This window comes from Aulonocara sp. 'chitande type north' Nkhata Bay, linkage group LG3 (assembly GCF_057382095.1).
Source record: "Aulonocara sp. 'chitande type north' Nkhata Bay isolate Kocher_YH1m ecotype deep benthic linkage group LG3, A_spYH_male_GT1.1, whole genome shotgun sequence".
Taxonomy (NCBI): Eukaryota; Metazoa; Chordata; class Actinopteri; order Cichliformes; family Cichlidae; genus Aulonocara; species Aulonocara sp. 'chitande type north' Nkhata Bay.
The window spans coordinates 10,856,383-10,869,501 of NC_141346.1; the positions used below are offsets into that span (position 1 = coordinate 10,856,383).

Sequence of the window (13,119 nt, forward strand, 5' to 3'; positions counted from 1 at the left end):
GGGAAGAATCAGCTGTACAATTCTGAGTGTGCAGCTTTGTTGATATTAACAGATCCGGCGTGGTCTGAGGAAGAAATAAATCGGTGAATGGTTGATATACCTACATGAATTTTGGTGGATCCGCTGAGGTCCAGAAAAATAATAAGATAATATGCTTACTTTTGGGTCTATGAGAATTGAATTACCGTGAGAAGGGGATCTTCTGAATGCGCATGCCGGGGTAAAAAGAGTGAGCTCAGACAAGGAAGCCCGAGAAAAGGACACCGTGAGTTGAGCAAGGTGTTTAACTGACTCAGGATTCAGAGAATCGAGTCAGCTGTGATCTTGAGTTCTAATGGTAAATTGATTTTAAAGGAAAATCAATGTTTACTATGATGAAGTAATTCTGAAGATATTACTAGATGTGCTGTGATACAAGTGAAGATTAAGTTGTGTACATGAGGATACACAATTGTGTCGATATTGCTGGATCGGCTGCGGTCCATTTGATAAGTGAATGCTGACAAGAAAGTGTTTTAAATCCTCACTGGCAGCGGTGAGATACATGTGCTAAAGACTACTGGACCCGGCGAGGTCCATTTGATGAAGTTCTTGGGCAGATAAATGACAAACAGTTCTTCAAGTGTGTGGAGAATTTAAAAAAGAAAAAACTGAACTTGCAGGTTCTCTGTACTGTGTGGACTCATATCAGAGTTATAAGTCCAAAGGTTATGCCCTGGAGGCCAAGAGTTGTGTATAGAGAAGAACATGACTTAGAAAAGGACATTTAAGGTCACATTTTGTCTAAGATGGGGAGAATTGTCCCATATGTGTTTATTTCTTTTCTCTTTTAAGAGGACAGACACAGTTACTGAGTGTTGTCTACTTCCTCTTTCTGATTCTTGAAAGCATGTTTGATAAAATACTCTTAGGAAAGCGTATTTTGAGTGATTCTAAGTGTGTGAATGTTGTGAGTACTCGATTTGAATGATTGTTGTAAATATATGAATGGTGACGGCGTTTCTAAGTAGAATATAAGAATTGTTTGTGTTTAAAACCAACGTTTAGGTAAGAAGATTTAAGGTGGATTTGAAGGTATATACAAGAAATAAAGGTGTGATGTTAGTAAAAAGGGTTACAGTCTGAAAGGGCTGTTAATTTATGAGCTGTCTGGATGCAGAGTAAGTGGAGTGGTCATCCTGAAAGGATCGAATGATGCTCTAACTCTGTGGTCAAGTCAGATAGGCTTTAAGCAACCATGAGCCACTAATAAGCGTGACAGATTAATGAGTATATGTAAATTGAACTTGTTAAATAGCCTTAATAGGAGTAACTCAATGAGCACGCAATTAGGTGGACTTTTTAGGGGTAGTTTACCACCGATACTATAAAATGAAACTTAATTAGTAGTTCAATAACAAATTTTAAAGATAACCTTTGTTATTTGATAAAAGAGAGAAAATTCAGGTTACATATAGTTACACATAAATAAGGGAATGCTAATCTTGGCGTCATATCAGATTGAAATTTCAATTGTAGGGGATAGTCTGGAGGTGAATTGTGTGGGGCACGGGGAGACAGAGGAGTCACCCAATGATTTTTCAGTGTGCATAGAGATAGAGGAGGCTGAACTGGAAGCCTGCCTGGGTCGTTGTTTTCTTTTATTTGAGGGTCAGCTTGAAATTTGTGAGAACGACCACATTGATATATGGGAGCCTTCTCGGGCAGCAATTTTTGTTAAACATGTGGTAGGCTGTGCAAAACGGAGAAAGCTTTGATATAATGTAAGGTGATTTCTTGGTTTTAGATTTATTAGTACGGGATAAGTTGAGGGCTTAGGTGTGATGTGTACAAAATAATAAATAACTAATAATAATAACTCATAGGCGAGTGTGTGAACAGAGGAAGTCTGAGAGAGAAGTGTGTGCGTAGGCAAACTGCAGAGTGTGTGCGTCAAAAGAGGGTGTATTGTTTTTACATCAAGATTTAGTAGAACTAAAGTAGAACGTCACAAACAAACAGATAAAAAAGTAAAATAAAGAGAGAAAATAACTGACAATTACATTAATGAATAGAAAACATACATACACAAAGTGCCATATGTGAAATTATTCTAGGAAAGAATCAGAAGTGAGATAGTTTAATATAAGATGCAATGAAGGAAGCAGCTTACACTCCAGAGCCAGCGTGTCCACTCCCCTCATAGCACCCTGCCCCCTTGGCCCCCGTATCAGGCGAGTATGGAAGGCTGGATAGCCCATGCCGGGTAAGATCCCACCTCGAAACCCTGGGACAACCTAAGGCAGGCACAGTCACGATTACTCGCCTCAGTCCCAGTGAGCTCAGACTCACTGGTGAGATGAAGTGAAGAAGACGGGGACTTCAAGGGTAAAGCCGCTGGGCTGAGGCGGAGATGGTAAGTGGCAAGTGGAGCCCTAACTTCTGGCTGAGGACAAGGAATGCTGTTATTTAAGGTGGGAAATCAGAATTTGGGTTAGCAAATTTGGGAAGGAGAAAATTGACTGTTTAAAGGCAAAATTATGAAGGAGTCTGACACATTGCAGAAGCAACATATGCAAATTCACACACACAAGCAGAAAATGCATTAACCTTATAAAGACAAGACAAGCCCATGATGATTAATGCATAGACACTGATTAAACCTGGCTAAGTTCTCTTGTTACAGCAAATCATTGAGATATGACTCAGTATGCAAATTAGCTGGAGTGAGTGGTGACGAAGGAGCTTCCTGTGTGTGTGTGACTGAGGCTTTCAGGAGAGGAAGCATGCCACAGAAGAGAAAGTGCAGATTTGGGTAGGAAATTTATAGTTTAGTGATTATATGTTGTCGTAAGGGAGTTATGTCTTATGCTGAATTTAAGTATGTTAAAGAGCATAAAGGAGGTGATTGTTGTGTGCAAATTGTGTGGTTTTAATGAGACTTTCGGTGTATTGAGGAGGTGAAATTATGAGGTGGCAAAAACTTTTGTGCTTAAGGTTGTTGAGGTTGTTGTGGTGATGGATTGATTCGGTCAGTTTTCTTTAGATGTTCTTGTTGTTTTAGTAGAGGGAGTTTGATTAAACATGGACATGTCTAGAATTGGGCCATTATTTTGGTAACAGTGCACTTAAAGAAAACCTGTCAGGTGATTTTGTTTTGTGCTTTCATGAGCTAATAATCAGCTCTCTTTTTTCTCATTTTCGTTCTAAGCAGGCCTGCAACAGCACTGACAAATTCTCGGGGAGAGCAAATATAAGGTGGGCTTTCCAGATTTCAACTGGCTGAGGAGAAGCCTACCTGTGATCAGGTCTAAGTCCCTGTCAAAAAGGATTGTAGCGATTCAATCCAGTCAAAAGCATCAAGAACTAGTTTCCTAAAAAAGAAACAAAAAACAAAACAGAATAAAACAAATGAATGAGCTCATGTTGCTGAGAGTGGAGAGGCTGATTATTTGCGCGAGGGTCTCCACTATTAGCAATACCTGGTGTGAATACGTATGAATGGATGTGTGTAGATGGACGGTGACTGGACGGACGAGGTGTACTAAGGTTGGACCAACTGGACACTGAGGTAAAGACTGGACTAAGGCTAAGCACATGACTGATGACTGTTCTGTTTTAAGTTTTCTTTCTTATAACACAGATTGGATCATAAGTGAGGAAAACTCAGTATGAAATGTGAAGTTTGGGTTAACACACAGGTTTTGTTTACCTGAGAGGAGGATTGCTGAGGTGTGAAATGATATGACTAACCTTTTTCTTTAATTTTCTAAGCTCAGGTGAAGCATTTTGAGTTTGTAACACATCTTATGTGTCACAAAAAGAGGGATTTAAGGTTTAATTTGAAATGGGTTTAGGATCATTTTAGGACTTTTGGGGTGTTTGATGATTTAGATATGGTAAAACTGAGGCAGAAATTGTTATTTTCATGTTTAAGTTGAAGGATTAAAATGAACTGAATCCTGGTTAGAAGATAAACTCTTTACACACATAAAGAGCATTGAGATTAAGTAAAGTTAATATAAAGGATAGAGCCCAGAACATGATATTTTGAACCAACTTTGAATAATTAAGGGAACATTAGATGAACACAGTAGATTAGTGAGGTGTAGCAGAGAGAGGCTTTTTGTTTTCTATCCTTTACAGGAGAACATTCCAGTAACACAGCGACCACAGGGGTGGCGAGAATCTCCAGTTTCACAAAACAGGTCACATCTGGAGTACACGCTGTGAACAGGGCGACCCCGGAGGCAAAGGTGGTGTGGCTGAAGGTGCTCAAACGAAAGTGGAAGGAACCACGCTGGAAGGGTCCTTACGAGGTCATTACCAGAACGACTACAGCAGTTCAACTGGAAGAGAAAGGCGACACCTGGTACCACTGGTCGCAGTGTGCACCAGCACATGAGAGCTTGGTTGAGAAAGAGGCTTCAACCAACACAGGTGTCAACGAACAGAGGCAGAATAAACGCTCTCACCTGTGCAACGGGCCATCCAGTAGTCCACCTGGAAGGCTGAAGAAAGAAGAGCAGCAGCCTAGAAGGTCTCCACGCCATCAGAAAGGGGCAGTGATAAGTTAAAGGCTCCACAAAGAGGGGAGTTTCAGTCCAGAATCTAAAATCTATAACAATTCTAGAATACAAAGTTTATATAACATGATGCAAACAAACGAATCAGAGACACGTAATGGGAAGAAATGTATTAAAATGTTCCTTACAACTACATGTGTATTGTATGCAATAATAGTAACCATGGCTCTGTTGTCTTTTGTCTGTATTTTGCAAGGCACTCCGGACCCCTTGTCTGAACACGGAGGCCAGTCCAGCACAGCAGTTCCTGAGACAATAGTTGCTAAAACGGGATCGGTAGAAAGGCTAAAGCGCGAGGTGTCAGGTAAAGGTGATGAGTGTCTCAGCACATACAACGGCATAGAATTAAATTATGTTAAAGGGTCCACCAGCTCATTCACGTTTGATTTGTGTGACGTCATTAAGTGTGCAGGAGCTAGTAGCAGCTGGAGAGCATATGATGTGTGGGTCTGTAATCACCCTATGATATGCTCCAGTTATGCTTATTGCAAAGCCCCTCCTGGGGCAAACACATCCATACATACACAGCAGGTCAGTGGTGCTCCTGGGAAAATGAGGTAGGTTGGACAGGAGTAGAATGGCAGCCAAATGTGCCAGAAGGCCTGCAAGGAGTAGTAATTCAAAGGGTTTATTCTGTTTTTCATAACCCTGTCACTATCTTCTTAGGTCCATGGAACATACTGCCTGAAGCAGAGAGCCCGGGAGGCGTATTCTATCTGGTAATCAGGGTGGACATGTCAGGAACAGATTCGTTTGGGGTAATTAGGGTACACTTAGTTTACCCCAAAGCCTGAGTAACACTTAAAAACTCAATGACAAATCTAACTGATAAACTAATAATCTCAGCTCCAAACACGATAGGGCAAGCGGAGAATGCCAATTCATTTATGCCAAAACAAGATAACTATACATGTTTGAGGTTTTCTACAGATAATGTAAAGTACCACGTGGGAGAAATCGACCCTACTTGGTGTGCCGTCACACCCACGGGAAGAACCACGAATAATGTGAGTGACCTGAGCACATTAATGGGAACATGGGCAAGAAGTGGGTTGTATTATTATTGTGGGCAAAGCACCCTTTTGGTTCGTGTCCCAATGGGAAGCGTAGGGACATGTGCGATGGTGCGACTGGGAGTTCCACTCATGCTGATTGGAAATCAGGTAAAGACTATTCAGCAACACAACACACGTACCTTAGCAGCCAGACATAAGAGACATGTTTTGGTAAAAAGAGGGACCCAGGGTATACATGCATATGACCCCTGGTTAAACTCTCCGACTAGGATAGACTCCATAGGAGTGCCTAGGGGAGTTCCAAACGAGTATAAGCTGGCAGACCCAGTAGCTTCAGGGTTTGAAAGTATATTCCTTGGGATAATGCTTAATAAAAATGATGACCGCATTAACTACGTTCATTACAACTTGCTGAGACTCTCTAGCCTTACCAGGGACGCCATGGAACAACAATACTGCCCCAGATGGCTCAGTAACCCGAGCTCTGGAGGGCCGGAAAATTTGTCTAAAACGATGCATGAGCACTCAGGTATTGAAAAAACCGCTGGCATTCTGGATGACATCCGTGTTTGGTCAATGGAAAGATGTGGCTATATCAGTGATGTGTTCATTGGCTGTATTTTTGGGAATATTGGTCATCGCTGGTTGTTGTATCATTCCTTGTGTCAGAGGATTGTTGGTAAAGATAGTGGCAAGGGTTACGAACCCTGGCTGGGTTGAGGGCATCTACCAGATGAACCTGGAACCCATAGAGTGGGGCAGGGAGTGATACAACATGGAGTATGGTGACATTCCTGTTGGAATGTCAAAAGAGGGAATGTTGGGATTCAGAGATTCTTTTATTGATACCATATAATTTGCCTTATGAAGAATGTATTACAGTTTTTTCTGAATGCTTAAACCCTAACTGTGATTCCTGTAGCACAATCTCTAAAACTATTCAGACTTATAGCAAAACCACTCACTGAGTTTGCAAAACTAAAAGCACAAAAACTGCTTTGCACTCAGTTTGCAATTTTGTAACACACACTTTGCAAAACTGTAGGCACAATTCACTGCACAACACTCAATTACCAAATTTCCAACACACTCCTAGCAAAAGTATACACATGTATGGCTATCATTAACACTAATTTGCCAACTGTCTGGCACACTTTCACATGTGAAAACTTTCTTAGATAATTAGTTCACTTTGCAATCAGCCTAAGCACTATAATACAGGTAAGCTGTGTGTGCGGAGTACAATGGAGGGAGCAGAAAGAGTGAGAAGTAGAGGAGGCCGAGGAAGAGGACGTGGAGGTGAAGAAGTAGGATGAAGAGGACGACAAGGACAAGGAGGAGCAAGAGGAAGACGAGGAGGGGGGAGAGGAAGATGAGGAGGGGGGAGAGGAAGGGTAGGAAGAGTAAGAAATAGAATTGCTGATGACATCAGAGCTACAATAGTGGACCATGTAATCAACCGTGGAATGACCCTGAGGGTAGCTGGCCAACGGGTCCAGCCTAACTCGAGCCGCTACACTGTAGCAAGCATCATAAGGACATCTTGAAATGAGAATCGGTTAGTACAGTCACTTTGCACAAAGATTTGTAGCACTGCCATATGCCAATGAGAAACACACCAATACCATTGATGTAAAAATACTGAAATTGTACTTTACAGAATTGCTAGATGACCAGATGCTGGGGGCAGAGGAAGCATGTTCACTGCAGACCAAGTAACCCATATAGTCATTATGGCGATTGCAAATAATCCTATACTTGGAAATAAACACTTGTGTTTGTTTTGATGTGTTTGAATAAACACCAGTACTTGAAGTTTGGATCCCTCTATGCTTATGGATCTATGACAGAAGTATGAGCTCAAACTGACATAGCCTACGTTGTGCACAGAGAAAGCAAAAGCCAGATGTGTTTTGTATTCATACCATCAGTGTGCAGTTGGCGCATTGTGTGCTTAGTAGATGATGGCTTGTGTGTACTGTTTGATACGGAAACACCATTTTTACGAAGGTGTGAAGAGTTAATCTAGCTGTGTTTGCTTTTGCAAGAGAACTACAATGTTTTGATTATTGGGTGACAGGTTTTCTTATTTGTGTGAAGAGTTTTGCAAAAGTAGCCAATAGTTACAAAAAATGTGCTTAAGCATTCAGAAAAAACTGTAATAACATGTTTCACAGTATCATTTATCAGTAATATTTCCTACAGGGTTTATATTGCATTGAATATGTCTGTCATTACATTGACCTTTCTACTTTTACAGGTTGAGTTCATTTTATACACAATGCATGAATGTGCTTGGTTAAGAGTTGATGTTCCATTCTAGAAGGTCTAAAGCTTCGCTGGCGTGACTGTCCAGGTGATACATGCTGAGGGAAGATGAGAACATAGCAGGTTAATTGCATGCATGCTTACAATACACATATTAATCTAGTGGCAGGTTTGAGTGAAGGCCTAAGCGTCTTCTTCTTCAGTTTGAGACTGGCTGCAAAGTACTCTACTTAGTGATTAATGACGAGGGTCCAATTATTAGCTCTTAGAGATGCTAAGACCTGAAGTTATTACCTTAAAAGGCAAGTAATGAAGAAAGGAGAAGTTATATGTCGGTGTAAGGTTATATGTACGTGATGTACCCTTGTCTGCACGGGTTGAACTTTTGCCCGTCTGTCACCATGTATTTTTGAACTGTATTGACGTAGGTGTGATATTTTGTCCTATAAAACCAGAACTCAATGTATTCTTGTCAGAGCAACACATTCCGTATGCTGATGGTTGGTTGTTCTCCTGTGACAATAAAACTCATCGTTTGATTGCACTTTTCCAGAGCCTCTGTCGTTTGTTGTCTGGTCTAAAGTTGATCGATCTCGCAACACTGTTATGAGGATATGAGGCGTAGTTTCAAGAAATGTGTTTTAGCAATCGAGAAAAACTGTAATAGAATAGCTTGTAGCTCTGTGTGTCCAGCAGGGGGCAGAACACCTCCAAACTGTGCCAGCAGCTCTCACTGTGAGCTCAGACGTTTGTGGACACTCAGTTTGTTTGAACATAGTAAATAATCAGAGCTTCTCAGGCTGTTTATGGGGACACCACCTGCCCGAGGGTGTACTGTGTCAGAGAGGTGGTGTATGGTGCTGGGTGTAGTCTCTCTGCTGGTTCACAGTTTTTACTGAGGAGCTGTGTTCATGTCAGGAAGGTTTCGTCTGATCACTGTGGTGCAGTTTGGTTTACTCTGTTTCTGAGTGTTTGTAGGATCAGTCTCTGCAGGTCACCTGATACCTGGCAGTGAAGTGTTTATGAATCAGCTCCGTCAGATTTAATCCAACAGAATAACATGTAAAACACTCCAGGGCTTTTACTCTGAAACTTTCTCCAGAGCTGTCTGGAGTTTTCTTACATTAAAATATTCTGGGATTACCAGACTGTCCACATCATGTGTCCTACCAAAACTTTCATCCACAAATATACCCTGACATTAAACCCAAATAGATCTGAGAGCGAGTCATTAGTATCAGTACTGTGTGTGTGTGTGTGTGTGTGTGTGTGTGTGTGTGTGTGTGTGTGTGTGTGTGTGTGTGTGTGTGTGTGAGAGAGAGATATTCAGGTAACTTACTGGGTTACTGCACATGCTCACACCTTTTCAGCACAACAGGTGCAGTTTGGTGTTTTACTGCCTCCTGCTGGAACAATGATGGCAGCTCTCAAGACTTTATTGGTTATTGTCATTTCGTGTTACACAGCCTGAAACGAAATACTGTTCCTCAGCAGCCTCTACAGTGCAATAACCAATATATTTTAAAAAGAATAAATACAGTTTAAAGGGAATAAGTTTAAAAAAGAGCAGCAAAAAGGCCATAAATAGCTTAAAATCTAAGTTCTAAAAAAAACCTCCAGTTTTTATTAATATTTTATTATTTATCAAATTATTATAAACTAAAAATATTTTTTACGTGATAAACGACTTCAGTGCTTCGTCCATGACCTCCTGAAGGTAAAGGGCCCAAAGAGCCAATCAGCAGCTCTGAAACAGGAAACATGACTCATGGAGAAGTTCACAACAGTTTCAGCTGCCAGTTGTACTCATCGCCATGGAGACTGTCTCCTGTTGTTGCTACACACAGTTAAGATATGGAACATGTGTGTAACCAACTTTCATAGGTTTTAATATCCTGATGTTGACAATTGATGCAAATACAATAAAATAATAACTACACATGTTATGTGTTAGTCTTTAATACAGCTCTCCAACACACACACAGCAAATAAATAATCAGTCACTTTGATTTTTTTAAAATCAAATTTATCATTATTTTACTAACAGATTTGCAAATCGTTACATAAAAATATTATTAACTGCTTTTAGAAGTAGAAATGATTTATGAGGTTTTAGATATTTAAGATAACTAGATTGCCACCTATTGAATTAATGCACATTTTAAAACATCAGAAGCTGGTGGATAATAGAAGACAACTTAAGGAAGCGTTTCCCTTTTTACATGGTGAAAAGAAGATGACCACTGAAGGTGGAATGGTGAAAATGATTGTCATATATTTTAAAACTAACCCAGAGACGTAAAAACACCTGATCTCCAGTCTCTAGACGCAGTGAGGCTCCATTAGAAGCTGTTCCGAAATGTGAGGCCTGACGCTCCCACGCTGAAAAAATGCGTTCTCCATTCTTAAACAACACAACAGCTACACCATAAACAGGATCTCCAGGTCCACATACGTACCACTCAAAGTGGTAGGCTCCTCTCACTGGTGCAGTGAAAATACCTGTGGGACATTTGTTAAGTGGAAAATCAGATGTTCGAACATCGTGAACATCAGTCTGACATCAACATAGCTGAGAAGTGACATTCAGTCTTATTACCTGTGTGTGGGTTGTAGGCATTTCCAATGTTTGTGACAAGATGTTTAAAGACAAGCGTAGTGTGTGTGTTAAATGGGCCAGTAATTCCACCACCTTCAGCCAGTAAAGAAGCTGAAAAAGCCACCTGTTTGACTAAGAAAGAGAGAAATGTCATGAATTTAAAATTTTTGCTGCGGTGTCCCCCCCTCCCCAAAAGACGAAATGAAAAAGTTTTAGTGAAAGCAAAGTAAAGAGATTTACATTTATTGTTTATTACTTTTATTGGACATCATCCGATCCCATTTATGCACATTTAGGATGTACAATAGATGAGAATGACATGGTCAGCTGAAACTAAAAATTCAGCTGAAACCAGGCCAAGAAGATGAAAATTCTGTTGAAAATGGGTGAAGAAGCAGAACAATGCTACTGAAAAGTTGTAAATAAGCAGAACCTTGCGCAGAAAAGAGGTCACAAAGCTGAAGTTTCTGCTGACAACAGATGAAGAATCTGGAATTTTGCTCAAAAGGGGTGAAGAAGCTGAAATTTGTGTTGAAAAGACTTTTAAAAAAGTTTAACTGCAAACTGAAAAAGAAATGTTGCCATCAGCGGGACTTAAAACCCAGGCCTCCCACTCTGAGAATGGCTGCTCATCTCACTGAGCTAAGATACAGCTCACCATGCAAGCAAAATCAGTGATCACACTTGTCATGTGGTCCATTAATTTCAATGGGCCAAAAAATTGCAAAAAAAGCTCAATATCTCAAAAGGTATAACCGTTATGATCACCAAAATATACTGCAGTGTTGCGTAAAGATGAAGTGACTTCGTACAGGCCCGATTTGCAGACGCTGTGCGCAGAGGTTCAGGAGCAGAAGTCCCGTTGTACCAGGGCAGACCCGACGATGTTTACATGAACACGCTTTTTAGCATTTCTCAATTGACCACTTTTGACACATGGTTGCTGCACCTACTGGGAGATGGATTATGAGTTTCTGAGAATTTCAGAGATCCTTTGTGTTAAGTCTAATTGTTGAATGTTATCATTATGCTTCTTAAATTTGTAAGGTCTGAGTTCAATCTATAGGATCAAGACATTCCTTTGTCTCTGACCACTGTGCTGGGAGAGGCTTTTATTGCAGATACATCCTATCTGGAAAATCTGTTTCTTGTGATGTTGCTTCCTGCTTATATGACCCTTTTGGTCAGCAGGAGGTCACACACACACACACACACACACACACACACACACACACACACACACACACACACACACACACACACACACACATTCTCACATGCATACAGATGTTTACACATACACACACATAGTGCCTTGTCTTAGAACCATTTGGGGGGTTTTACGTGGGAGGTGCTGTGATGTGTATTGTGTGTATTGTGCTAGCAAGTAAAAGATGTTCATCTTGTTTTTGTCGTTAACAAGAATACGTTTCTAAACCAGCAGGGCTTGTGGAAACACAGACCCAACTCTTACAGATGAAGGTCATGTGAAGGTAGGTGTAAAGCATCTGGTTTACTGTTGGCTGGTTTCATCTGTGAAAAAACAGCATATGAAATGAATTCAAGAGAAGCTGTCAGGCTTTATCTTTATCCTCACAAAGAGGAAGTGTATTCAGTTACTCTCCTCTACTCTGATTTCTTGTAATTTACAGGAAGTTGCTGAATACCTGATGTGTTCATGCAGTCAGTGACTCTTGGCTTTATTCTAAAACTGTCATTCTCACTAATCCAGTCAAGTTTTTGTCGAAGACTGTTTGACAGATAGGAGATGGAGGCTAAACTCAGTATTCTGGGGATAAAACTTAAACTCAAGAGCAGCTTTAATACTCCAGTGATCGGTCTGTCCGCACAGCAGATACAGGTTCATAATTTTATCAACACATCCATCCACAGATGTAAATCCAGAGCAGCCATGTTTACCCACAGCATTCAATTACAGACGAAGATGTATATTAGTTGCTCAAAGACATTTCAAAAATAGAGGTTTGTCTGTGATTGCAGGGACAAAAACAATGAAAAAAACGCATTCAACAGGTATATGTGTAAATCTTTATTCAATTCAATTCAATTTTATTCATATATCACCAAATCACAACAAAAGTCACCTCAAGGGCTTTATTAGCCCTTACATTCTGCTCATATTTCATTCATTCACAGAAAGAATTCTGATAGGTTTGTAGCTTAAACCTATTCGCTGGAGCGTTGAAGGTTCATTAACATATGACGTATACATACACACAAAGAGTACCTTACCTGTGTGTGTGTGTGTGTGTGTGTGTGTGTGTGTGTGTGGGGGGGGGGTGTCAGTGTGTGACCCCATAAACAACTTCCCTAAACCTGCTGGTCTGGAAGTCCAGCAGTTCATCTAAACAAAAGGCACTTAGCCTAAAACACACATAGATACGTTTATCCTACCATAAAACAATAAGAGAAGGAACGACCTCTCCCATGCTCCCAGGACGTAGGTGTGAATGCCAGAACACTCTGGAATGCACACAAAGTTTTTGCAGACTATTAAGGATCAAACCTCTACCATTGATTATAAAACTCTAAGCATATATGAGTAGATATTTCTAAGCATAAATGACAATCCACTATATAAACCGGACAAATTCCCTCATTATCATTGTCTTTAAAAAAATGCCCTGTGCTTTGCAGAGATATAACAGTG

At 40.5% G+C, this 13,119-nt stretch overlaps 2 protein-coding genes across 2 annotated transcripts in view; both read right to left on the reverse strand.

The window, feature by feature from the left end:
• The window catches only part of LOC147333927 (neural cell adhesion molecule 1-like), a gene marked incomplete at its 5' end in the record, with an annotated part of 164,596 nt that overhangs the window by 106,078 nt on the left and 45,399 nt on the right, over window positions 1-13,119 (reverse strand). The window lies entirely within an intron of this gene.
• LOC147333933 (complement C1q-like protein 2) lies at window positions 10,068-10,602 on the reverse strand. Its single transcript, XM_086286803.1, has 2 exons — window positions 10,449-10,602; window positions 10,068-10,351 (listed from the first exon to the last, which is right to left on the reverse strand). The coding sequence occupies exons 1-2, from the start codon at window positions 10,600-10,602 to the stop codon at window positions 10,068-10,070; spliced, it is 438 nt and encodes a 145-aa protein (XP_086142929.1).